General features: G+C 38.4%; 6 protein-coding genes across 9 annotated transcripts; 2 read left to right on the plus strand and 4 right to left on the minus strand.

Annotated features, from left to right (window-relative positions):
• The first annotated feature begins 1,160 nt into the window (after nt 1–1,160).
• LOC9329237 lies at nt 1,161–3,447 on the plus strand. Of its 2 annotated transcripts, none has more exons than XM_021012898.1 (5): nt 1,161–1,368; nt 1,492–2,338; nt 2,436–2,652; nt 2,877–2,965; nt 3,074–3,165. In XM_021012898.1, exons 2-5 carry the CDS (start codon nt 1,529–1,531, stop codon nt 3,092–3,094), a joined length of 1,137 nt encoding a protein of 378 aa, XP_020868557.1. In that variant the 5' UTR covers nt 1,161–1,368; nt 1,492–1,528; the 3' UTR covers nt 3,095–3,165. The 2 variants fall into 2 exon arrangements, with proteins under 2 accessions (XP_020868557.1, XP_002890445.1); XM_002890399.2 differs by having other exon boundaries at nt 1,163–1,368; nt 3,115–3,447.
• Nucleotides 3,448–3,642: 195 nt separating this feature from the next.
• Nucleotides 3,643–4,229, minus strand: LOC110224938 (glycine-rich RNA-binding protein 2-like). Its single transcript, XM_021012899.1, has one exon. It carries the CDS (start codon nt 4,209–4,211, stop codon nt 3,945–3,947), a length of 267 nt encoding a protein of 88 aa, XP_020868558.1. The 5' UTR covers nt 4,212–4,229; the 3' UTR covers nt 3,643–3,944.
• LOC9326508 (uncharacterized protein At1g21580) lies at nt 4,188–12,422 on the minus strand. Its single transcript, XM_021012895.1, has 10 exons — nt 7,169–12,422; nt 6,657–6,852; nt 6,413–6,563; nt 6,213–6,309; nt 5,940–6,014; nt 5,620–5,710; nt 5,267–5,537; nt 5,149–5,191; nt 4,983–5,086; nt 4,188–4,697 (listed from the first exon to the last, which is right to left on the minus strand). The coding sequence occupies exons 1-10, from the start codon at nt 12,249–12,251 to the stop codon at nt 4,308–4,310; spliced, it is 6,501 nt and encodes a 2,166-aa protein (XP_020868554.1). The 5' UTR covers nt 12,252–12,422; the 3' UTR covers nt 4,188–4,307.
• Nucleotides 12,423–13,097: 675 nt separating this feature from the next.
• Nucleotides 13,098–16,851, minus strand: LOC9329238. Its single transcript, XM_021012896.1, has 10 exons — nt 16,462–16,851; nt 16,258–16,355; nt 15,929–16,181; nt 15,098–15,832; nt 14,742–14,990; nt 14,505–14,668; nt 14,350–14,429; nt 14,114–14,261; nt 13,874–14,023; nt 13,098–13,726 (listed from the first exon to the last, which is right to left on the minus strand). Exons 1-10 carry the CDS (start codon nt 16,610–16,612, stop codon nt 13,481–13,483), a joined length of 2,274 nt encoding a protein of 757 aa, XP_020868555.1. The 5' UTR covers nt 16,613–16,851; the 3' UTR covers nt 13,098–13,480.
• Nucleotides 16,852–18,250: 1,399 nt separating this feature from the next.
• Nucleotides 18,251–20,685, minus strand: LOC9329239. The gene is made up of 6 exons (XM_021012068.1): nt 20,142–20,685; nt 19,995–20,063; nt 19,556–19,660; nt 19,195–19,314; nt 18,814–18,903; nt 18,251–18,709 (listed from the first exon to the last, which is right to left on the minus strand). Exons 1-6 carry the CDS (start codon nt 20,625–20,627, stop codon nt 18,593–18,595), a joined length of 987 nt encoding a protein of 328 aa, XP_020867727.1. The 5' UTR covers nt 20,628–20,685; the 3' UTR covers nt 18,251–18,592.
• A 62-nt stretch (nt 20,686–20,747) lies between these two features.
• Nucleotides 20,748–25,716, plus strand: LOC9329240 (ubinuclein-1). Of its 3 annotated transcripts, none has more exons than XM_021012065.1 (14): nt 20,748–21,164; nt 21,770–21,856; nt 22,008–22,100; nt 22,177–22,253; nt 22,647–22,773; nt 22,856–23,224; nt 23,410–23,491; nt 23,579–23,691; nt 23,775–23,861; nt 24,028–24,153; nt 24,435–24,563; nt 24,661–24,711; nt 24,863–24,973; nt 25,063–25,716. In XM_021012065.1, exons 1-14 carry the CDS (start codon nt 20,925–20,927, stop codon nt 25,432–25,434), a joined length of 2,064 nt encoding a protein of 687 aa, XP_020867724.1. In that variant the 5' UTR covers nt 20,748–20,924; the 3' UTR covers nt 25,435–25,716. The 3 variants fall into 3 exon arrangements, with proteins under 3 accessions (XP_020867724.1, XP_020867725.1, XP_020867726.1); XM_021012066.1 differs by having other exon boundaries at nt 23,778–23,861; XM_021012067.1 differs by having other exon boundaries at nt 25,071–25,254.
• Nucleotides 25,717–25,758: the final 42 nt, after the last annotated feature.

A 25,758-nucleotide genomic window follows, 5' to 3' on the forward strand; every position in this document is an offset into this window, starting at 1 on the left:
TATGTGACAATCTTTGGTTGGTCCCGAACCACCCATGCGGGATCCAACACCAACAATTATTGCATGAAAAAATAATAAATAAACATAACTAATGACATCAATAAATTTAACATAAACATCAAAACAAAATTAGGATTAAAAAAATTAATGTATACCTGTAGATAAGGCTCTCTTTGATTTTCAACGTTGCTATTTCCACTTGAACCACTTCTTATAACACTGTCATGTAAGACATATTTTTTTAGATTAATAGTTTTACCAATTTTATTATTAATATGCAAATATTTAAAATTATAGGAATTATTTTTTTAGAAGAAAACTCATCTATCTATTTAAATAAAATTTAAAAATTGATTTATACTAAAATAACATACATAAAGTTGATTTACTAATTTGTTTAGTCTCTATATTTTAAAACCTTGAAGAAAAAATTAGGATAGAGATATAAACTACACAATTATAACAATTTATAAAAGATATTTATACTATACATAAATAAATAAATACAATAATATTTATTTTAGTTTTGTAAAAAAAAAAAAAAGCTACATTCTACAAAAAAAAAAGCAACGTAAAAAATAAAGAAAGAGAGAGAACAAGACACTCACCTTTTTTTGTAATGTGATGTAATGGGTGAAGTACAAAAGAGCGTGTTTGTGTTTTTATAGAAGAATGATACTAATATTTATTTTGATTTTCGTTTTTTGTTTATTAAAAATTGATGATCTGCTGTTGGACCACTTCAATTGACGTATGGGAGAAAATTCTTTAATTTGACCTGCTTTTATCACTAAAAGGCAAAAAATATTTCTCTACATGCAGACGGCCCACTTTTCTACTTTTTTCCCTGATTGGTAAATTAAATACAGTTCACCTGTCCCACACGTTGGAATGCCAAATTTCTGTTCTAACAATCAAAGCCTTAGTCTTTTGAAATACCTTGACCAAAATACTTTTTTATTTATTTATTAAATTAAAATACATTAAATAGTTACCTAAAAATCTGAAAACATCTTATAAAATGGAAAAAAGAAATAAAGCTGAAACATCTTATAATTTGGGACAGTAATAAACAAAAGCCTGAGCCCAATTTATAAATTTGGGGCTTGTTCTTTAAGGGCCTGAAATGAAATAATCAATTATGACAAAACATAAAAGCTCTCTTCCCGATTTCGCGGTTTATGACTGTAATAAACTTACTGTCACTCTACAGTGAGTCGGAATGTGAGCTACGGCGACATGTTCGATGAGAGAACTTAATTCCTTTTCTAAATTTAGGGTTTCTCTTAATCGAAATTTTCCTTTTTGATGATATTCTTCGAAAGATCTCTCTCTCATTAGCTTACACTGAGAAAGTTTCTGGAATTTGTAAGTGATCCCATTCCGTTCTACTTGCATTTTCTTCTTCTTTTTTCTGAAATTTTGATTGCTTGTTTTTTTTTTTTCTTTCTAAATTTCTACTTCTGCATACTCCAATTTGGCCGCAACCAGAATTTGTAAGTTTTAAATGTGATTTGAAGTGATTAAGATGAGAAATATGATGAATTCTGCTGCTGCAATGAGAGCTGTGAAGGAGGAGTTTATTGTGATGGACTTTGATGATAATGATGAAGATGTTCGTTGTGGTAAAGTGAAAGAAGAGTATATGATGGATGCTGAGCAAATTAATTCTTCTACAGATTCTGGCAAAACTAATCCTTCCAACATGCAACAGATTGTTTCTGCTGTTGCTTCTGATGATGATGATGATGATGATGATGATTGGGGTACCAAAATTGATAATCAGTATATGAAGTTGTTGGATAGTTTCAGAGAAGATGGAAGTTCAAATCTGAGTGACAATCCACTAAGGTCTATTAGGTATGAAGTAGATAATGGAGGATACGACAAGCGGGAATTTAAAGCTAATAAGCGGAGTAGAGAAGATCGAAACACTATTCGTGTGACCAAGAAGAATGTTGAGCCTAAGCCTCCTCATGTTCAAGCGGGGTTCAGATTAAGGCGAAGAGAGAGTCTTGTGAGTGAGAAGAGTGTTGAAGCAATGCTTATTACAAGTCATGTGAAAAGAAACTCGAAACATAGTTTCGATGCTAGCGAGAAGGAGAATTTGGAGGATCTCATGGTATTGGATGAGGGTTACAGATCTTATCTCACATGGTTAGTGGAGAATTCGAAAAGTTCAAGAACCAATCCTGAAAAAGAGAGACAAGTAAAATGTGAGGAGGATTATACAGTGTCTTTGTCCGATTCTGATTCTGATATTATTGTGGTTGGAGATCGTCCGTTTCTGGGTGAAGAGGATTCTCCGTTTGTGCCATCAAAAAGTTATAAAGTGGTTGTAAGTATAACCTTCATTCACCTTTGCTTTTGTTTCAAGTCCCTCTTTTCTTTTCAAATTTGAATCTTTGACATTGTCTTTGTTGGTATGTTACAAGGATTTGGATGAAGAGAGCAGTGATCAACGCAATTCTTGGTTTAGGAAGGAGATAATGAATGTTTTGAAGCAGCCATACACTGTAACAGAGCTCAAGGAACTTCACAATGAAGCATCGGTGCATAGAGTGTCAAGCAGACATGTAGAACTACGAGATGGAACAGAGTTTAGCTTTCCAACGAAGAAAAAGACACCTTCATATCTCGATGGGTATCCAGGTAAGTTACTAGACAGAAGTTGGCAAACATGTTCTTGGAAGTTTATGCTTTGCTTAGCAATCTTCTTGAAACGATATCATTAAATATATACATTGATATGCTAAAATTGAAAAGGCTAGCTTCTGAATCCCAAACAACAGCAAACTTCGAGATTAATCTCTTAGAATGTTAGGGAAAGTGTTCTTTACCTTTATATTAAGTTTTGCTTTGGTTTGATTCCACAGACTTCAAAAAGCAGTACCTTGAATCTTTACGTGAAGATGATGAGCATAAAGCTCTGAACCTGTTGCGCGGGTTTATCTTTTATTTAACGGTAAGTGAGCTGGTTTATGTGGTATATCAATCGCTCTGAAGAGTAGAGATACTTTGTTACTTATATGCAATTCGTTTATCCTGAAAACTTGTTCTTCTTGCCACATAGAGTTGTCCACTGGGTCACTAGTTGATGTTGTTGTTTCTCAGAAAGTGGTACGTGATGATGCATTCAAACCATGGCTCGATCAAGAATGTTTGAAGATCAGATGTTTCTGACAAAAGGGTATCAGCACTTAGAGTTCTGACAGAAGACTACTAATTCCGTTGTCATGGAAGACTAATAATTAAGATATGCAAGACCTTTTTTCATGAAATAAGTTTCGACAAGACTTGCTTTTATTTGTGTAACATTAGCCTCACCATTGTGTAGTAGTTCATGACTCAAGACTGGCCCAGTGGCTTCAGGTTCTCTGTAATGTGATTATCTCTTCCATGTCCTTATGTGCATTAAAGAAAGCTTCCAAGCGGACTTATTAGAAAGAAAAGAAAAGTCAACAAAAAAGAACTGTATTCCAATTTACTTTACCGTGTTTACCCTTAATCCAGTTTAAAACCTGTGACCCAATAACTCAATCAAACCTTCTCAATGAGTTAGAGGGTGTTGTCAAGTCTCTTAAATTAACCTTCTAAAATTGATTAGGGGAAAAAGAGGATTAGAGGAAACTGGAACAAATCAATCTTGTAATTAGTTGATAAAACGAATCAGACCACAAATAAATCTCGCGACGAATATTGTTATTTAGAGAAGGAAAAGTGACTTACCATTACGTTTCAAGATACCAAATTAAATCACACAACCTGTTACATCCAAAGTAGCAAAAGTAGAACCAAAGTTAGCACATAGAACTCAGATGAAGCAGAACCAAAACATTTATTATCCCCAGTCTAGTAAGGAATAACCATCCTCCACCTCTGCTTCCTTCGTAACCTCCACCCTCGCTGTATCCTCCTTCGCGCCTGCCACCACCACCACCTTCTCATGAGTAACCGCCACGACCTCCATAGCCACAACCACCTCCTCTTGAGTGACCGCCACCACTGCTGCTGTATCCTCCTTCGCGTCTGCCGCCACCACCACCTCCTCTTGAGTAACCGCCACTACTGCCGCTGTATCCTCCTTCGCGTCTGCCGCCACAACCTCCACCAACTCCACCAACTCCGCCACAACCGCCTCCGCCACCACTTCCTCGTAACTGAGCCTTGTTCACAGTGATGCTGCGACCATTGAGCTCTTGTCCGTCCATTCCCACAATCACATCATGGATTTCTCATCCTCGAATGTGACGAATCTGAATCCCCTTGATCTTACCTTTGTACTCACCAAAACAAACTGATGCTTCTTACTGCATTAGAGCTACTGGTGTGATTAGATTGTATATTGAAATCGGTGATTCGCTGTCACTGGAGATAGATTGCACGGTGGCTGGATCATTGTCATCACTGGCTTCATACTCAGTAGTGCCAAGGGTTATAAAATCGAGGCCTTCCATTCCAAAAACTTCACTGTCAGTAGAACGCCTATTGAATACCATTGGCTCAGACTCGGAAAGGATGTTGTGAAGTGAACTAAAGTAACGCCCACGGGCATTTTTCTGTGATGGTTCGCTTGGTCTTTTTCTCTTTCTTCCTTTGCTTTGGTTCTTGGGGTGGTGGAGCTTGCATTTTGATCCTTGAGAGCATGATCCAGTGGCTTCGAAAACCGGGCAGTTGTAGGAATGCTTCTTCCGACACTGTGACCATTATGTAGAGACAATCCGCAATCTTACTTCATCATGTGTTTGCGAATTGAGATGGAGAAAAAAAATATGTGACATAAAGCCAGAGAGGGATCTCTATCCCTTATACTCCTTATTGTATAGTCAACTTAATATGCTACTGAAGTCATCAAAAGAATTAGATAGGATCAAGGGCACTAAGAGAGTCACTAATAGTGCAAAGGAAAGGTGGATATGCATGTCAAAACGGAATGGATGCCAATTGCAAACCACGCAATGTATTTTAAGTGGAATCCTTACCTCGTCTCCATCGGAACAGTATCCCTTTAAAAACCCATCACATATAGGGGCGCTCGGATTGACATGCACATGCCTATATGGACATGCCTCATTGTTGCATAGGCCTGCATTGTAGGAATTAGTATTGTGCGTAACGCAATGGGATCTTAGTGCAATGAATTCTTACCTTGCAGATAATAAGAACAATCAGGCATCCTTTCTGGAATGACCTGTGGAAGAAATAAGTTATCCAGTTAGAGATTTCTGTTAAGCACAATTATGCAGCAATGACTTAGTAAGAAAACCTTGTGAGTCAATTTGCAATTTGCATTGGCACACAATCCATTCAAAAATTTGGTGCAAACAGCAATTTTCGAGGGGTCATGAACATAGGGACATTTTCCGTCATCTTTGTTGCATTTCCCAAATCTTGTGAAAAACTGGCAGTACTTCTTCTTTTTAGCCAACCGCAACCGGACATTGTGCAGGCTCCATCTCACTTTCTCATTTGCCAACACACGAGTTCGTTTCTTTGGATCTCTGACAAGCTGGTTACCATTTCCGAACCGAACATATCTGCAAAATAGATTAAAACGTTCAATTGAGGCTCCAGAATGTGGAGTAAATAAATAAATAAAATGCAGTGAGAATTACGTACTCTTCATTGCCGATCACCAATCTCTTTGGGATAATCGGTATTTTCACACCCTTCCCATTTTCAGAAGGTCCAGAGCACGGTGAATCAACATCTAACAAAACGTTTATGTTTAAGCTCACCAGATATACATAAGGGTAAGACTTATACAGCTAGAGAGTTCTCAACTCCGATCAAAACATTTGTTGAGAATAATCAATCACCTAAAGGGTGTGACCAGGATATAATGCATGTGTGTGTGTCTGTGTCAGTTTTTATATATTCATTTTACATCAACGATATAAAACTATAGCATTCATGTTTTTAACTTTAGGATATCCTACCAGATATTCTCTGAAGAGTTCGTCTTGAAGAGTCCATTTTATAACGAAGGGAGCCAAACCTGAAAACGCGCTCCCCTGGAAACCAGATTATAAAAATCTTAAGGTTTGCTGGAAACAGAGTCATCCGGCCATCTCAAAAAACGGCAAGAAGATAAATTCAAGAGAAATGGAGTTGAAGCTTTGTAAGAACTAAGAACTGGTCAGAGGAGGCCTCCTAAAAAATATAATATTTCGTCCAAAATAACTGGTCATGGATATAGTGAACCAACTTACGTGCCAGATGGTTTCTGCTCGCCATACTATTATTATTTTGTCCAGAATGCTTTTCACTTTCTTTCTTTGAGAATGCAGCCACAGCCAATGTGGCCTCCTGTACAAATACGAAAAAAAGATATAGTTGTTGACACCACATTCAATTGTCCTAAAGCAGCAATTATTTATAGACTTAGGCCAAAGACACTGAGGAAACTAACCTCATTAGCTTTTCTCGAGTCTCTCTCAATGGACTTGGACCATTTTAAATGCGACCCACCAACACTTAAAACCTTAGATTTTCTGAGGGAATACCCATTAGTTGATCTTGTGTAAACTGTATGTCTCTTCCTCATCATTGACAACTTTCGGCTGAAGATAGAATGCCCTGTCATCATGTTTGCAAACACACAAAAAAAAGAGTTGCAGCTCAAGGAAAATGAGCACCTTTAGATGCTAACATACCTAATGTTGGGAAAAGAACCATTTCGGAAAGCAGACACTGAATTCATTAATCTTCTCCAGTATGTCACTCTTTTCCAGGGAACAAGTTGCGGCAAAATATTCTGATATCGCATGTGAGCTATGGGCATTCTTGGCTGCGGATCATTTTGCGTCCAAACCAGAGAAAACTTTGATTGCTTAAATGGTCGCATGACAGCTGACAATAAAAAAAGAAGACGAGTAACTTCATATCTTGCTTTTGTTATGATAAGAAAAACCACAAAAAGACAAAACAAGTATACATAGAAAGGGATTCTGATATGCATGTTACTGTAGGAAAACACTGGATAGTTTATTCTCAAAGAAAATAAAAGGACTAAGCCAGAGCAAACAAGTTATTCCTTTTCTTTTTCAGCGAATAAAACATCTATTGTTCAGAATCTCCTAATGAAACATGCATATCAGCATCAATTTGAACAGTCCTGATAATATGCTCAACAAGCGCTAACAGATATTTACTTTGCTTTACATACCAGAGTCAGAGAATGCTGAGCTAGATGATCTTTCCGAAACTATGTTTGCAGCTGATCGTGTATCTAATGCATCATCAGGTAAGGAAATTGACTGATTGCAACGGCTCTCTGAATTCCTTACTAGCTGATTTTTACTTCGCTTAAAGTACCCATCAGAGGAAGGAATCTGGTTCTGACTTACACCATGAATATCTGAAGCTGCAACCAACTGATTTGCCTTTCTCTTGACATATACCATTCTCTTCAAATTCGCAGAATCCAAGTCAGACGGATTTCTCTTCTGCTGGCAATCTGAAGCGTAACCCATCTGAATTAGTGTATCAAATGTCTTCAATGTATCCCCACCAGAATGTGGAAAATTAGCTTCTCCAGATGTAGCAGAATCCATGATAGACTCAGGTAAACCGGTGGTGAGATGATCCGTGCTGTAAGATAACACACATTTTCCTGACGAAGTAGCGATGGCATTTGATACTTTGGAAGTGCTGCTGTCTGAGGGAGGCTTTGACTGCCTCTCAAGAGTAGGTATTTCCCCTGTTTTAACAAGTGAAGAAGCATTATCTACATCAACCATATTGGAAGGTCCCGTGCTTTTGTCTTCCACAGTGAAATGGTTCAACTGGATAGCAGATGGAGGCATTCCCAGGGCAGTACCAGGAGACTGTGAGGGTTTTCGAAGAAGACTATTCCCTTTACGTACGTAACTATTACTAGATTGGGCAGTCACTTTGGGAAACTTCTGTTGTGTAGACAACGTCGAAGACAAAGGCTTGGCAGCTACAAAAGAAGAGGGAGAAGTATCGGACTTTCGATGCCAAGTGTGACGCTTTGTGATATGAATTGGAGGGTTAGCATCTTTCTTCGTGTCAGACACAAAAAGCAGGGAACTGGGATAATTTTTCTGAGTAGAGTAATTGGGTTTCTTTTTCCTCTTTTCTATTTCATACTTAGAATTCATAGATGTCTTACTTTGAAGATCCCGGTGTGGCACAGAGACTACTTGCTCTTTAACATGGGTCGATGCAAATTTAACATCTGCATGTGAGTATGATCTGGACACAAGAACACCTGAATCACCAGGAATTTCAGTTCCAGAAACTTTTCCATCAGATGACAATGCTTCGCCATCAAATATATCAGTCTTAGCACTATTGCGCAAGTCTTTTTCTTGAGAGCCCACATCAGAAGTTATATCAGTCAGTTTCACGATTGGATCACCAATTGGCTTCATAACTAAATCACAATGCGCCAAAGAGCTATCTGGCTGGGTTAACTCATGGGAGCTCATAATTTGCTCTTGTAAAGTATCTAAAAGACTATCTCCATTTTGACTCACTTTAACTCTGTTGGTTTCATCAACCATAGCAGCAACATGAATTTCACTCCGTAACTGCCTGAAGCTCAGCCTTGGTGAGCTTGATAAAGAATTACATGGAAACACGGAATCCCCACTACCAGCAACAATATCAGTTTCCGGAGTTCTGTGCTTAGAAGTTCCACCAGAAGACTCTGTTTTCTCTTTAGATTTGCTAGTTTCATCAACCATAGAAGCAACGTGAATTTCACTCCGTAACGGTCTGTACAGCCTTGGCGAGCTGGATAGAGAATCACATGGAAACACTGAATCTTTCCTAACAGCAACAATACCACCAGAAGGCTTGGATTTCTCTTCACCTTTGCTAGTTTCATCAACCATAGCAGCAACATGAACTTCACTCCGTAGCTGCCTGAAGTTCCGCCTTCCTGAGCTGGATAAAGAATCACATAATAACACAGAGTCCCCACTACCAGCAATAATATTAGTACCCCGAGTTCTTGACTTAGAAGTTCCTCCAGGAAGCTTTGCTTTCTCTTCTTGAGTATCTACCTCAACGCTTTCAGTACAATTATTTTCCTTATGCTTGATGTCATCTTGAGAATTACTGCAGTTAGCTTGGATACATATTTTGTTTTGTATCTCCTCATTCACTGCCACCAAGGGAGAAATATGACAAGGACCAACAGAACTATCAGATACTAAGCAAGAACTGACCTTTGAAGGATCCTTTTCAAGATTTTTATCTATAAAGAGACTCCGGACAGAACCAATGACACCAGATGATCCATATCCAAAACGATCTTCAGGAGACAACTTGCATACTGTTGTACATGGTTGAATTTCGTGGAGACCAGATACAGTATCAGTAACCGTTTCATTACCAGACATGCCATTAATTCCAATTGCAAGATTTGTTTCAGTTACGAGCGCAGACAAGTTAGGTAATTTATCACAAAATGTGGCAGATCTTTGGCTAACATCTCGCTCAACAAGACTCTCTCTCGCACAATCAGTAAGATCTTTGCTAAGAGAAACATTTGGCTCCAATAAATAAGCTTTCAAACCTCTACGATCAGAACCACTAAACTGATCTACAGAAGGAATTTCTGCAGGATGATAAGATTTCAAAACCTCATCAGGGACAAGTCTCTCGGTGCTTACATTTTCCATACACACCTCAGATGGTACTGCCATAGCTAAATCAGATTCATCACTGTGCGAACAGCCATCAGTCCTCTCCACAGACAGCACATTTGATGATCCCTTTACTCCAACCTTTGTCAGAGATGAAGAAGTGTCATTTACAAAAGTCTGTTTACCTTCATCACTATCCATATTGTCAGCCATTTCTGCAGCAACATTAAGAGGCGTAGTTTCCATGTATTCTTTTCCGCTAACATTCTCAACAGCTGCATTGACTGTGTTTTTGCAGTGAGGAAGATTTTTACTTTCCATCTGGAAAACTACACTCTTACCAGGTGACGTGGCCATAGTATTAATATATGTCCCAACGGTAAAACTGTTAGCATTAGCAAGATCCCCTGAGGCACTATTATTTGCATTAGCAAGATCCGATGAAACATTAGCAATGTCCAGAGAGGCATTTTCAGGAGACAAGGAATCTAGATTCTTATTAATCCTCTTGTTGTCATCTTCAATACCACCGATATCTGACTTCGCCAACACCTTATCACCAGGGTCGTCTCTATTAAAATAGATGGATGCATCTAGACATAACTTCTGAAAATCCTTTCCTCCGTAACCCAAAGATCCATCAGATGAATTAATGGATTTTCTTTCTTCAAACCCAGTACTTACTTCCATCATTGGTATATTCCTTGATGGTATACAATCCATGTCGTCATCTTCACAATCCATGTCCTCAGAACACCCAGAAAGATCATCGGCTGTTGGCCATGATACAGGCAATTTACCAGGAGATATATTGATTTTTGCCTTTGTCTTCACGATTTCATCCATCTCCATGACCTTCGGCATAAGCGCTTCGCCCGCATTACAATCAGTGCTCGTTCTGTCCAACACATCTTCATGAGACTTCAGTGTACTTTGGTTTCCATCAATAACACCTTCCTCAGTGGAGCAAGCCTCCATATTGCTACCATGCTTGACATTAATGTCATCCTTGGCCTCTTTCAAAGTCTCACAAAAACTAGAGATCTTTTCTGCAGCATGTACAGGACTACGAATTTTTGCTTCAGCATCATGAGTTGAAGCTTCAGGACCTGTATCAGTAAGTTTGACTTTGCTGTCTTGAACAAATCTGACCTTGTTTAGCTTGCCAGCGGAATCACTGGAAGACGGGGTTGAGTGACTGTCAGGTTGTTTTTCAGATGCAGTAGTTTGCCTTGTAGACCGTCTGAAGCCCTCAGAAACCGAAACCTCCTCAAATGACAACTGGGTTCCCAGCTTTCCATTTTTTTCAGTTACTGAAGCTTTCTCATTTTTATCAGAAAGCAATGCTCTTCTAGCTTTAATAGACCTAGGTGTCACAGACGCGCCCGAACGGATACCTGCACTTGTAGGTGATGCTACGGGCTTAGCTACCAGAGCATTCGATTTAAATGATATATCAAGGTCCACTGGACTTCTCCCCCTTTGCTTCTCCACCAGTCCACGATCAGAATGACCCATGTGTTCCTTACCCCTGTATGAGTTAGAGTATAACCTTTTCCCATTGTGATGATTATGTTGCCGAGACCAATCATTCTCTCTACTGTTTTGATAGGATCTTGGAGTTTCAAGCCTTAGAAGAGCACTCTTCTTCTGGATTTGTTTCCTAGGTGTTCGATTCAACTCACTGCTCTCCTCTCTCCTTCCACGATCAAAATATTGTTCAATCTCAGAATGATAGTAATCATCTTTTTTCTGGGGATGTAGAGTCCTCCCTTCATTACGTGCTTCATCCCACCTCTGGTTTCTAGCCCCTTCACGGCTTGCTGATGACCTAGTCACATCTCGACTTACTGTAAGACCATATCTGTCACTGCCATAGCCAACACTAGAAGATAAAACCCTATTTCCCTCATCTAAACCCCTAACAAATCTATCGGATTCTGATTTTAACTGACCACGGGCTTGATAATTCCCCTCTGTCCTAGTGGCTCCAGATTCTTTTCTAGCATATCCAAGATTACGAAACTCATCTCTAGACCTAGAACTACCATCTAAACCACGATTAACACCTGAAGACTCCCTCGACAAGTTGCGGCTGTAGTCATACTGATAGTTACGGCTTGGACCAGAATCAATTCGACCCGGAGCAGCATCCCCTGTCCATGAATCAAGTCGCTTTTCATTGAACCCAACCCAATCAGACTGAGCTATATCTCTGGATTCTTTACATTGAATACTCGATGACAACGGCTGCGATATTCTTTGAGGCTCATAACTAACTTGCTGAGGAATGTATTGAGGATGCTGCTGCTGCTGCAACGGCGGTTGCTGATGCTGTTGCTGGAGCGGTGACGGATGATGCTGGTAGTAGTTTGAAGAAGGCTGATTAACCGCCGGATTAGGCGGAAGATCTTGACGATGATGAGAGTATTGGTGGTGGTAATCTTGACGTTGACCATTGCTCTGGGTTGATCGAGCGTATAAATTAGGGCTCTCAGGATGAGATTGACGAGGAGGAGGAGGAGGTAACGGCGGTGGCGGCGGAAGGAGAGGAGCAGAAGGAGGATGAAGATGAGGAGAGTAAGGAGAATTCCATGGATCGTAGGTAGGATTGTAATGAGAAGAATCCATGGCTGATTTGAATTTTAACCCTTAAGAAATTCCAGATCTTTTGAACCGCCGCGTCTTCTTCTTCTTCTTCGTCTTCGTCTTCTGATGAAAACGCACGCAACACGAAAACGGCGATAAAAATAGAATTATACACACGAATCAATTTACTGATGAAAAAAAAACACACGAATCAATTTACTTGTTGAATCGTGGCGATTTTCGGTAACCGGATTTTATATCTTCTTTTCGCAGCTCTCTTTTTTTCCCTAATCTTATTGGGCCATTGGATTTTATTATGGGCCGTAGTGTATATAAGATTCGGTTCTTCAGCTTGATTACAATCGTTGGTAAGAGTGAGATTAACGATTAATTTTATGTTTGTTTTGTTATTTTTTTTTGTTAAAATTTTGTTATTTTGAAATTTAAAACAATGATTTCTTTAGATATTTTAGTCGCTAATTTTATTTTATCGTTATTGTGTCACCATCTAGATTCAAATCTAATGCATGCCATTGACAAAAAAAAAATAACTAGATGTTACATTTGGGTAAACAAAAACTCTAATGACTAATGAGTAGAAAATGGGTACATTATCAAAGAATTAGTTATCACAGAATTTATTTCATCCGGTCTTGTTCCTTTACTCAATGGGAACTTGAATATGACATGAAGATACTTATGTCATCTCTTACCACAGAATATGGATTGACTCAGTCACACATGCATGGTTTGTCTCACACATTATAGAGTTATGATAAGATTGCTAAAATCCTTAAGATTGTGATAGGCACTCTAAAGAATACGAAAAGTAATTATTATTTTGAAAATTTTATTCAAGAAAAAATCATTTATAATTCTCTAAAAAACTTATATACAAGATAATGTTATTCTATTGATAACAGTGAGACACGTTCGAGCATTACAAGACAAGAAAATTCACTTCGATCCATTATTAGGATCAAGGAATACAAATTACATGTCTCTGATGCCCCAAACAAAGTAATGAAATTGCATAGAACACCCCAAACTATTGAAAGCTATGATTATATCCCCAAAACCAAGGGAGGGAGGAGGGCCAATAATACCCACAAATCCACCTCTCATCCACCACCCATGAGGCCATGAAAGTGAAAAGAAACACCTGTTCTTAAATATACACTTACACTCACGCACAACAGAATCCATTTTCGTCACCATCTCACATTGGAGAGTATTGCAATTGTGATTTGTTGTAGTGAACAAAAAATGGCTCAGTTGAAGCTTGATGAACGGCTTGTCCTATCTTTAAGATACTCCTCCACGGAGATTCCTTGCTCCATGCTTCCCATGGAAAGAGAGTCATCTTCCATGTCGAGGAATGCTAGGTTTAGATGTGACTGCAGATTAGACCTCCGCAATTTCTCGTCTTTTAGTAGCTTTGAATCTTCTAAATGGTTACTAACTTGTAGCTTTGCCCATTTTAGTATCTCTACGTCACCTTTAAGAAGCTTTAAGACCTGCATTTCCAAAAGACATATCGTGTTAATAACCGCTATGACACTCCTGTAAAGTCAAGATATGCATAGTGTTAACTTGTTTGATATAGTAGCCATCTCTAAAATGATGGAATTGGCAATAACATGGAGGATTAAGAATTGACTAACCATTCCCATCGTTGGCCTAGATTGAGGGTTATGTCTTATACAAAGAGTGGCTGCTAACGCCATCCTCTCCATCTGGTCGCCATTGTTGTCATCTTCCAAACTAGAGTCCAATAGCTGCGAATATTCTTTATCATCCAGAATTGGCTTCGCCTGCACGTGTACATGCATGTCTGTTTAGCAATAACAAAGAAAGTTTAGACATTTCAATGTAAGAACTTTTTGCCGGTAGTATCCACATACCCACATAACAAGACTGTCTTGAGCCTTTGGAGATTCGCTATTAATCGGTTTTCTTCCAGAAAGAAGCTCAAGGAGTACAACACCGTATGCATAGACATCTATCTTATTGTTCATCTTACCATACATAAAGTACTCTGGAGCTAAATAGCTGCACCAAGAAACGTAGAACATTCTCAAGATTGTTACTTAAACAACTTTCACGCAACATCAACAGAGTTTGATTTTTTATTTCTCACCCGAAGGTGCCTGCCACATCGGAGCATATTATCTGAGTTGTGGATTCTGACGCCCACTTTGCAAGCCCAAAATCAGAAACCTGTGAACAAGGTTTCCCTTATTAGTATCTCACGAATTTTTCTTCGATGTGACAAGGAAACTAAGAGAAAGTTACCTGTGGCTCAAAATCATCAGACAACAATATATTTGATGACTTAACATCTCTGTGAATGACAGGTTGTGGAGCACTGTTATGCAGATAGTCCAACGCCTCAGCTACTCCCACGGCCACCTTATATCTCTCGTTCCAACGAAATGCAACCAGGTCTTTTTTGTTGCCTAATTTCAAACCTTGATTGTTAGAGACAGAACATAAGAAAGTCTGCAAGTGGGTAAATGGTCAGAGGCATACCGTGAAGATTCTCTTCAAGGCTTCCTCTTGAGAGATAATTGTATACCAGTAACAGGTTATTGTTTTCAAAGCAATAACCTATAAGAGAAATAACGTTCTTATGGTGTAAGGTTGTGATAATGTCAATCTCTGCCACAAAATCCTTCAAGACACATTCGGTCTGTTTGAGAATTTTCACTGCAACCTCTCTTCCATTGGGCAGATAACCTCTAAAAACCCGGCTGCTGCCTCCTTTTCCGATGAAATTATCTGAAAGGACATTGCTTTTCTTATTTAGACAAAAGCAAATGACAAGAGTCTTAAGAAATTTTAAAAAAAAAAAACTGTAGCTGAAGTATGAGAAGAGAGGAACGTACCAGCACTGAAATTGGATGTCACCGACACAAGTTCCTTGTACTTAAAAAACTGGCAAGATGTGGAGATCCTTGCCTGAAGACCCTCTACATTCTCTGGAAATCTACCTGAGCTATGATCAAGAGAACATTTCACGATCATAGAATCATCAGGAACAATTGCTCGGCTTTCAGCGTTTGAGCTAGACAACTTATCATAATCTTCAGATTCAGAAGAATCAAAACCAATCTGCTTTGTGTCTGTACTTCCAACAACAGAATTGGTCCTAGAGGGCAGCTTCAACACCCACTGAACAACTGGTATCTTTCTGAAAGAAGAACTTCGCGGAGCAGAAGCTAATACATCTGAAGAAGCTACACGACAAAGCAAAGGCCAACCTGGTCTAAACTCAGGCAGTTCCTTTACCAGCATTGTAATGAATGGGGTCAAATCTTCTGGAAATTTTGCAGGCACAAGTGCCATTGCCTTGTGGAAATCAGCATTATCATCTTGATCACCATCACAACTAGAAGATCGAGATAAATTTCCAGGAGAAGGCAGAGAATTCATATCACGAACCGAGCAATTCCCAAGGCATGCATACACTAAAGACCGCCGTAGACTCTGGCCATTGGAATGATCCTCCTCCGCCTCTTCCTCTTCCACCTCAGAATGGTTTACTACTTTGGTATTCTTTCTCAATGTGACAGGCATCTGAAAGAAACTAGACAAAGTATTCCTACGAGAATCACTTTTACCTATGACAAACCAATACCCAAGAAAGAAGAGTTCAAAACACTAATCCACACACATAATAATCACATACAAAAGAAACTCATAGAAAAAGGCCAAACCTTTAGAATAATGAATGATCGATGAGGAACCATCTTTCTGAAACATGACTTTCCCGTTGTCAACGGCCAGAACCAAGCAATCTTTTGATACTTTCCTGGCTAAGTACTTAGCCACTGAAACAGATGAATGAATTGTATGGAAACGTCTGGAGATCCCAACTACAAGTTTGGACGCAGAACACAATTTTGCTTCTCTAACTAGAATCTTTCTAGTAGTAGAAGAACCCCGGGATAATTTCAGCTTCAATTCCACCTATGAAAAGGAATTCAATCATCAGCTAAAGCAGGGTAAAAAAGAGCATGAAAGTTTTCCACTTCTAACATCATACCTGTTTCAATTTGCATAAACCTTCATAGACTTGAAGAACAGAGTCAAAGTTTTTAACAAGGGAGATAAGCGAAGAGTTGTCTGCTCGATCAACGATCTCTACACAAATGACGAATCCAGAGTAAACATTCAAACCCATTTCAAAAAATCTTAGCTTTTTCGTTAATCACGGACTCAAAAACCCAGAGAAACAAAAATGTGTTACCATTGCCGAGTACATGAAGAGCGATTACAGTATCACCCGGTTCAGCAACCTTAACCAAAGCCCAATCAAGCAGCTCATTGCTCGACTCATCGAACTTCACGCCCACAATAACAGTGCCTCCTCCTCCTGGAACGACGCCGTTTTCCGTCATCTCTCACTTGTCCAGTTTCCTCAAAAATGTTTTGTCTGAATTTCAGGTGAATACGTTGTAGTGTGATGATTCCTGGAGACACAAAATCATGCAACGCTCACAAAAGAGAGTCTGCTATTCTCTCCCTTCGCTCTCTTGCGGCTTTGATTTTGGTTTTGCAGCTTCTGAGAGAGAGAGAAGAGTAAGAATAGAGGAGCATAAAGCCAAAATCAAAAAAGAAGAAGGGAGGAGCAGACATATGAGAATTTTCATTTCGTTGCCATTTGATAGATAAATACATAATTTAATACTAGTATTTAGTCTTCACAGTACACTCTCTCATTAAATATCAACCTAACAAATTATCAAAAAAAAAAATATTTGCTTTTTTTGGCTCATTTTAATTAAATTTAAAATACATTCATGAAATAAACATTATTTATTTACTTTCAAAACGTTATTTATAACCCTTTGGATTATTTTATATATAAACTTTTATGCAAATAAACAATAATTTGTTTTATCTGAATTTATGTTATCATAAGAATAAGATCATTCATATATATATATATATATATATATATTAACTTAAAACTTTGGTACCAATCAGTAGAATAAAAAATCTACGTATTAAATACGGCAAATATGGTCAACCGTTATCGATTAATAGAATGTTGTGCCATGTACAAAACCATAAATGAGGGGCAATAAGATAACAAATTATCATAAAGACTTTTCATAGTTATATGATTTTATTCCTTTGTCTATTGTGTATGTATTTTAATAGGGTAGGTTGACAATTCAAAGATACTTATTAGAAAATGTAGGCCACCAAAGCCACACTTACTATATTATTTACATATTCAACGGTTGATGCACATACCTTATCGTTATTTTTATTCCATTTTGACTAATCTTTTCTCACGTCAATCTTCTTTATTTAATCATACAATTCATTTTTATTCGATATATTCTTCACATGTTTTTGTTTTTCTGCAAAAGATGAATTGTATAACACTTTTTAACGTGTAATGTTTTTGTTCCAGCCTACACTAGCATGTATATATTCAATGATTTCAATTTATATTGAATTCGATTATAACGTGTGTTAAAATTTGATACTTTTCTTATCCACCTTGTTGGTTTGGCATGTCAAATCGATCTTTCTGACCATTCCATAATATTGAACACATTCATGTTTTACATATATTTCTATACCTAACGAATTCCATAAATCGATCACCGAATTGTTGGTGCATGCATTTATTTTGTTTTTACGTGTCATTCGAAGTGATTCTTGTACTTTTTTAAGGGTTTCAATGTATATAAATTTTGTAAAAAAACAAAGAAAAAGAAAACTGAATAGGGAAGTTAATGTTCGGTGGTCACAGAATGGGCTAATAGAACCAACCACACAACATGACAGCTCTGTCGGCGACTTTGACATATGTAATCCCACTCACGTGAAAATCCCACTCACGTGAAAATCCCAATCGACCGAACATGATACCGTACACGTGTCCTTTCTTGACGTCATCATAAATTAAATCAAAAGTTAGAATAACAGACTACCTGCCGTTTTTAGTAGCTACGTATCCCAAAAGCGACACGCCGTCTAAAAGTTCCAATTAGTCCACTCAACAGTCAACACCATTCCAATTTCCCAAATACAAACACTTTGTTCCAATCTTGAATATGAAAATATCTCATCACAAGAATAATACTACAAGCCATTATAATCATCAATTGAGAACTTGAATTAAACACCTCAAAATTTGCAAATAAGCTAGCTTCTCTATCCATCGAATGTTAGTCCATCAAACTATTGCATCTACTACACACTTTTTTCTAGAGTCCCATATTCATCTCTGTTCTAGTGAAGTACCAACTGAGGTCACAAAAATTGTTTACCCTCCACCCTATCATTGATTGACATCATCTGCTCTCGTATTATATCCCAGGAAGAAACTGACTTGTCTGTTTTGTTTCTTTCGGGATTTTTTAGAACCAATTTGAGACACTGAAGTCTCGTAGCTTCCTGAGATGTTTCTCCATGTCTTCTCGGGTCTTGCTCCACTCTTCCCTCTCTATTACCGTTGTTGGGTCATCTCTTTCACCCTGTACGAAAGGAAAATATATAGACATGGAGAGAATATGAGTAAAGCTAGATGAAGGAATACAAATGTCTGCCAGATGAAATGGATCTGGAAATGGGAAGCTACCACGTGTATGATCTTAAAGGAGGTTCCATTATCTCGTATCACGAGCAAGTCATCCTTCCTATCTCTTTTTCTTCCTCCTGGAACTGTCACCTGAAACGATCTAAGACTTTAATATGGGAAGGAAGATTGTCTTCACAGCTTTGAGCTATCCACAGTATTTCAAGAACTCAACTCAAGCTATATGATTCAGAACTAGAGGCAAATATAGCACTAATATAAACCAGCATTGTATTAGTGTAATAACATGAAACATATTCGTCTAAGGGAATATGTCAAAACATCAAAAACACCCAATTGGCTACGGTCTATGTTGAGGATTGTGCTCAGGCTCGGAATGAGAACTTGAGCTTAAATAACTTGAAAGGTAAGAATTGGTCATACCAGAACTCTGGCTCTGGTGATTGACTTTGTCTTGGAATCAATAACATAGATCTCTTCAAGATCTAGCACAAATTCTGGGTCGTTTGTCCTTCTGTTCCGGTAATGCTTTGTCAAGAAAACCTGCATAACGAATAAACATGATGAAGAAAAGTTGTACCAGAAACTGCAACTACTAAAGTAAACTAAGTAGTTTCGTGTTGATGTCATTCTTAATGCATTATATGACATATTTCCCGGTGCGGTTTCCAAAAATGTTGCCAAATCAAAACTAAGTGCTTCCTTGTTAATACATGTTGCTCAAGAATCCCTGCATCAAAGACCTGATTTAACATCAATGAATGAAACATAGTCCAATATGTACCTTAGATATCTCCCTCTCAGATTTGTACAGTGGATCCCGGGGAGCATCAATAGGTGGTTCAGTGACATTGTAACATCCATAATCACTCATTGCACACCGAATATACTGTACTTGTAACATAAATTAAGAAAGACTCATTACCACCAAACCACAATCATCAAAGCCGGAAAGGAAAGTGACTAAAGAACACCCAGCTGCTACATTCTGACTTTCTAATCATACTAAGTGGTGAAGAAAGCTCTGACCATCTACGGCACTTCTATAAGTGTGAGTAGAAGTTCCAAACAATAGCAAACTTGGCAGATAATTCATAATTTATACAATTACCAGGTCGAGTGAAAGTGAATGGGATCAATTAGCAATTGAGCACACTAAGAAAGTCCCATAACAAAGCATAAGCATTACAAAAAACAACAACCGGTAAAGATAAATGACTGACCTTTTGAGGCATTGGTGCAAGAACTCTCGGAATTGAGTAAATATCTGTATCAGGAGGAGTTACATACATCTGCAGCCACAAACAAAACACAATGTCTAGTTGAAAAAATACTGGGAATTCAAAATTGAATCAGAGAACTCAACACACCTCTCTGAAATCATAAACATCGTTATCTGGATCAGGAGGTTTTCTGATAAAGAAATCACAGTCCATTAAGCTGATTTTATGAAACTCATCTTCGTTTATCCGATAATCCACCACCATCTCCGAATCCCATCCCTGTGTCGATATAAAACTCTTACTCTGAACAAAAGCGATATCTCCATCACCACCACCGCCTGCAGCCGCCATCGCGGCGGCCAAGGGGTCATACTCGACGTCATAGTCCTTCTTGTTGTCAACTTCCTCTACCTCCTCATCATCCATGTCGTACTCGTCCGGTCCACCTCCATCAGCATCGACGTCGTCTACTTTAACGATGATACCACGTCCGCGGCGGGATTTGAGTGTTAAAGGAGCGAAACCGCCGTCCGTTCTGAATGACGCAAATAGCCGCTGCGTGGCGGAGGAAGACGGTGGTTTTGAGGTGAATGAGAGTAGAGATAAGGAAGGAGAAGCGGCGGTTGACGCCATGGGAAGCGGATAAAGCTCAAGAGTGTTCTAACTGTGGATTAGATATTTCGAGAAATAATACATTAAAAAAAAAAAAAAAACTATGTAATAAAATTAATAATCCTTTTTTTGTGAATAAAACAACAAACATAATTAAGAGCGTCATTTTTGGTATCCCGCGCAACTTTCTTCTTCTCTCAGTTTCAGTCTCTCTCTATTCATCGATTCCACTCTCTTGATTGGTGTTGAGATCGAACCATCTCGAACCCAGGGGTCAGTACATAGTGGATCACTGAACCGACCCGACCCGAATTATTAATGTCGGAAGTGAAGGAGATAAGTGGGGGTTCTATTGGTGGCGAATCGTTGGGAGCATCGCCGAAGGTTTTGACGGCCGGTGATCGGAAATTACTCAAGGTGGAGCTTCGACCTGGGGATACGACGTATGTTTCGTGGAAGAAGCTTATGAGGGATGTTGGTAAGGTCAATGGTTCATCGGCTTCGGTTCCCGATCCGCCTCCTAATGCTAACCCTAACCTCGAGTCTCGAATTGCACCGGTGAGTTTGATGTTGTAGGAATTGGTAATCGGATATATATAGGTGTAGGCATTTGTGTGCGGGTTTCGTTTGCTGCTATTGGATTAAGCATTGTCTTGTTTCTGGGAGTTGTAGCTTCTTGTTAGGGTTTATTCAGGAGTTTTACTAAATTGACCGATTTTCAGATTCGTTTGTTGGGGAAAATGCTTGAAATGGATATGGGGAAGGAGGAATTCTGTTGTCATTGCTCTCTGATGTCTAATGTCTAGAGTTTAATAAGCAAACTCCTTAAAATGGAGAAAGTCTACAACTTGATATATGATCTTTGGCTTGGTTTCTAATTGCTAGGTACAATAGACTAACTTCCTCGTTATCAATGTGAATATGCCATCAATTATACTTGATCTGGAAAGGAATTTGGTTCAATTAGTTGCAATAAAAAGTGTAGATGTATGCGTTAAGAATATAGAGAACGTTCAATAAGCAGAATTAGGCAGTTAAAGCATATAATAGTCGATTTTCATTTCACAAAGGTAGAGTATGCTTGCAGCTTCCTCACAATCTATTTCATACAATATGAGTTAAAAATCATTGTCGACAGCTGTATTTTATAATATGCAATGTAGGGGCATCCAGCAGAGATTGAAACGAATGAACAACCTCATTCTAACCATTTCAACGCTGTTATTGAGAAGATAGAGAGGCTCTATAAGGTATGCTACTCTTTGTTAAAACACTTTTCTTTTGGTAGGTTATTATATGTTTGATTTTTCACATTCACAACATTTTGCATACCATGCAATATCACTGTTGCATTCACACATCTCTGAAAAGTGTATGCTTACTTCAGAGAATAAATCTCAGGGAAACGATAGCAGTGATGGGGAAGAGTTAGACGGTGCTCCTGATGATGATGAGTATGACACTGAAGATTCATTTATTGATGATGCTGAACTGGTTAGTACTGATATCTTTCATATATTTTTGATAACTGAGAAATCATATCCTTGTTTTCTCACTCTACTCCTTGCAGGATGAGTATTTTGAAGTTGATAATTCAACAGTTAAACATGATGGATTTTATGTATATAGAGGCAAACTGGAGCGAATGTGAGTTTTCTTCCTCTTTTCATTATCTGATGTCTCTTAACTCGTTGGTTGCTTTGTCACTTTTCAATCACTCAGATCATGTTTAGAATAGGCAATATGTCGTAAGTTTTTGAAAAACAAACATATGAAATCACCTTGCTTTTTTCTTGCTATTTGGGTATATGTAGTCTCTCCAAATGGTAGAATATGGTTGGCAGTCTTGCTACTACTGCCTTAGCTAATGTCTGTAAGGTGTTTTGGTATGGTAAAGTCCATCTTTTCAACTTTTCTGATAAAAACCGTTCATATAGATGTAGGTTCTGCACTTTTGATAGGATAGAGTTTTCTCAATTCACCTAATCATGCTATATTTCATTTACGAGTTATCTAATCCCTGATTCATTTTCACAACAGGGAACCTTCAACAACATCTGACCAGCAACCCAAAAAACGGCGACGAAAAGATTCAACAAAACCCTGTGGTGATGCAGTTGACGTATCCGATAAACACACCAAGTTGTCTATAACAGCTAGGCGAAAGGTAGCATCATTTATTGCAAATAACTACTAATTTATTTCGGAGTTTGAGTCCGATGACTGATTATATGAATGGGAAAGTCCAGGATCAATCAACTGCTTCTGGGTCCTCTTTGAAGAGAAAGTATAATGTCGCAAGGAAAACACAGGAGTCACCTTTGCCTTTTGGAGCGCAAGCTGCGAATACTTCAGTATCTCTGGATGATGTGAAGCATTCTGATAGAGCAAATCATCAGTCTAAGAATGATACAAGTCACAAGTCAAGGGAAACTGGATCCTCTAGTGCCCTTCATCCGAAATACAGCAACAAAAGCTTACATCAACAATCTAAGTCCCTGCCAGGAAAATCTCCCACCAATGTTTTTGCAGAGGCAACAGTAGTCCTTCAGAAAGAAAACAATGGTATGCATCAGCTGGCAAATGCAATGGGAAGCAGACAATCTAGTCAAGCGTCTGTAAGTACATTCCAACTGTGTCTTCAGTTACATAAAATACACTCAGTTAGTAGTTTTCTTTCTCTAGGTTTCATTTCGGTTCTGTGTTATTTTTTCTGGTCAATCTTTGCTTCCATGCATTTTTCTTACCACAAAGTTTACATCAGACTTGCTTTATAAATCTGCAATAACCTGTCTCTACTCAGAAAAAAGATGGTTCTAATGTGAAGTCTAAAACCTCGATCCTTGAGAAAGCCATAAGGGAATTGGAGAAGGTGGTTGCGGAATGTGAGTTTTAATATTTTTCAAGTGGATGACCAACTAGAATAGCATTTGGTGATTTTCAACTTACAATAATTTATGATTGATAAGCAGCAAGGCCTCCTGCTATCACTGAAAATCAAGAAGCTGATACCTCATCCCAGGCAGTGAAGAGGAGATTGCCCAGGGATGTTAAATTGAAACTTGCTAAAGTTGCTAGGATTGCGGTACTAGAGCTTTTCCATTTGTTCTTCTCTTTTTTTGAAACTTGAAATGGTATGAGAAAAAACTAATATGCCTTTTGTGGCAGCAGGCAAGCCAGGGAAAACATTCAACAGAGTTAATCAACCGTCTTATGAGCATTGTTGGTCACCTAATCCAGCTTAGGTCACTTAAGGTAAAATTTTCTGTCTCCTGTATCCTAGTCTGTTTGTTAATAAAGCAGACTTGTTAGGATTTTCTTTAAGTTGTTTAAATAGTTAGACCAGTTAAAAAACTCTTCTGTTTCAGGTAAAAGCAAACAAAATATGGTTTCTTACTCTTCGTAATGCTTATTGTTGCAGAGGAACTTGAAAATCATGATTGATATGGGAGATTCTGCAACCCGAGAAAAGGATACTAGGTTCCAGCAAATCAACAATGAAGTTCTTGATATGATAAAAGCGAAAGTTTCTTTGATGGAATCACAGGTTCTCTCTCTCTCTCTCTCTTCTAATCTTAAGTTGCTTAATAGGCATTTCTTTCATCCATGGCTTTTCTATTTTATTACATTCTTGGAAGTGTCATTAACTTTTATGAAATCTGGAGCTCTCTCTGATAATGGTTTCCTGTAGATTAAGCTCTTCATTCCTTTGTTTTCGATGTTCTCTGTGGGTCAATCTGCCTTTGTAGCGTATTTTCCTCCTATTGATTTGTTGAGGCACCTGTGATACTTATGATATTTCTTGCACTATCATTTTTTGTTCCATAGGCAATCAAACCAGAAGGTGGAACATCAGACGATTTTCAGGACTCAGTAGAAAAGCCATCTTTGAAGAAGTTTGTCATGGATGCAGCATTGGAGGATAAATTGTGTGATCTATATGACATCTTTATTGACGTAATTATAATTTACTTTTGATAATCTGCCATGCCAATTCTTTTAGACTGTAGAATTAGAGTCAAAACGGTTTTGTTCCTGTTTTTTGGTATACTAGGGATTGGATGATGAAGATCAAGGTCCACAAAAAAGAAAGCTATATGTCAATGTAAGCTCTTCTCCATTTCCGAAATTTATTCTGGTTTATTTCTTTCCAAGCTTGTCTCGTGTCTTAAATCACCAAAGTTAGACGTAGCCAAAAGCTCAAGGTGGTTTATTAGAGCTTGATGAATATTGTTTTGGAATTATTCATGCTCCAGCTGGCTGAACTCTGGCCAAATAGATTGATGGATAATCATGGGATCAAACGTGCGATTTGCCGGGCAAAGGAGAGACGAAAAGCATTGAATGGAAACCTTGCGAAAGAGATGGTACTTATAAGAATTTTCTCAGCTCTTTACCTCATTGCATTAACATTTTCGCAATTTGCTTTGCTTGATTATATTCTGCTTTGTTAAAGGATCGTAGGAAGCAGTTGGTACCAAGAATAGACTGGACTGCTCAGCCCAACACCGAATTAGTGGTTCAGAGACAACACAGTGGAGAGAAGAAAATGATTGTTGATCCAAATGCAACCAGCACTTCCGTGGTCACCAGTCAAACTATGGTTGACAGATCAAATCAGCAGCATGAGAAGCTAAAGGGAAGCTCAAGCTCTTGCAAACCTATAGAGGAAACAAGAGTGGTCAAGAGAAAGACAGAGGCCGTAATGGCAGAGAAACAAGTTGTTCTTGCCCTGAAGAAGCCCGAACATCCACAGACACGTGTTATCCCAGCTCCTCAGAATCTGAACATCCCACAAACAACTCCGGACCTGAACTTGCCAAGTTGACATCACGATTGACGGAGCTCTTAGAAACACATAGAAACGCCGGAGACTATAACCTCCGGCCTCTTCCTTGCATTTTCAGGTGGCACGGCATTAGTCCTGGCGATGCGGATGCTTGGTTTTAAGCTACGAAGCATGGTTTATAAAGTTGTCTGTATTCTAGTTTTTGCTCCTATTAAGTTAGTTACTCTATTTACGTGTCCTTTTTAAGTCTAATGTGTAAAGTTATGATTTTACTAGCAACTCTTTACTTTTGAGTAAAAAAACAGAGCAGCTTTTAGTACTGAATTTTGGGTAACATAGTTGAAAACTGGATCCCGGACCTTG

This window comes from Arabidopsis lyrata (assembly GCF_000004255.2).
Source record: "Arabidopsis lyrata subsp. lyrata unplaced genomic scaffold ARALYscaffold_1, whole genome shotgun sequence".
Classification (NCBI taxonomy): Eukaryota; Viridiplantae; Streptophyta; class Magnoliopsida; order Brassicales; family Brassicaceae; genus Arabidopsis; species Arabidopsis lyrata.

Coding starts and splice junctions, on each gene's coding strand:
- LOC9329238 (XM_021012896.1), bottom strand. CDS start 16,612: ATGACGGAAAACGGCGTCGTTCCAGGAGGAGGAGGCACTGTTATTGTG. Junction 16,356..16,461: donor TCTTCATGTACTCGGCAATG/GTAACACATTTT, acceptor TCATTTGTGTAG/AGATCGTTGATCGAGCAGAC. Junction 14,430..14,504: donor CTGATGATTTTGAGCCACAG/GTAACTTTCTCT, acceptor CCTTGTTCACAG/GTTTCTGATTTTGGGCTTGC.
- LOC9329237 (XM_002890399.2), top strand. CDS start 1,529: ATGAGAAATATGATGAATTCTGCTGCTGCAATGAGAGCTGTGAAGGAG. Junction 2,339..2,435: donor CAAAAAGTTATAAAGTGGTT/GTAAGTATAACC, acceptor GTATGTTACAAG/GATTTGGATGAAGAGAGCAG. Junction 2,653..2,876: donor ATATCTCGATGGGTATCCAG/GTAAGTTACTAG, acceptor TTGATTCCACAG/ACTTCAAAAAGCAGTACCTT.
- LOC110224938 (XM_021012899.1), bottom strand. CDS start 4,211: ATGGACGGACAAGAGCTCAATGGTCGCAGCATCACTGTGAACAAGGCT.
- LOC9329240 (XM_021012065.1), top strand. CDS start 20,925: ATGTCGGAAGTGAAGGAGATAAGTGGGGGTTCTATTGGTGGCGAATCG. Junction 22,101..22,176: donor TTATTGATGATGCTGAACTG/GTTAGTACTGAT, acceptor TACTCCTTGCAG/GATGAGTATTTTGAAGTTGA. Junction 22,774..22,855: donor CTATAACAGCTAGGCGAAAG/GTAGCATCATTT, acceptor GGGAAAGTCCAG/GATCAATCAACTGCTTCTGG.
- LOC9329239 (XM_021012068.1), bottom strand. CDS start 20,627: ATGGCGTCAACCGCCGCTTCTCCTTCCTTATCTCTACTCTCATTCACC. Junction 19,661..19,994: donor TTGCACCAATGCCTCAAAAG/GTCAGTCATTTA, acceptor TTACAAGTACAG/TATATTCGGTGTGCAATGAG. Junction 18,904..19,194: donor TCACCAGAGCCAGAGTTCTG/GTATGACCAATT, acceptor AGATCGTTTCAG/GTGACAGTTCCAGGAGGAAG.
- LOC9326508 (XM_021012895.1), bottom strand. CDS start 12,251: ATGGATTCTTCTCATTACAATCCTACCTACGATCCATGGAATTCTCCT. Junction 5,538..5,619: donor TTGGTGATCGGCAATGAAGA/GTACGTAATTCT, acceptor TCTATTTTGCAG/ATATGTTCGGTTCGGAAATG. Junction 5,087..5,148: donor TTGTTCTTATTATCTGCAAG/GTAAGAATTCAT, acceptor CCTACAATGCAG/GCCTATGCAACAATGAGGCA.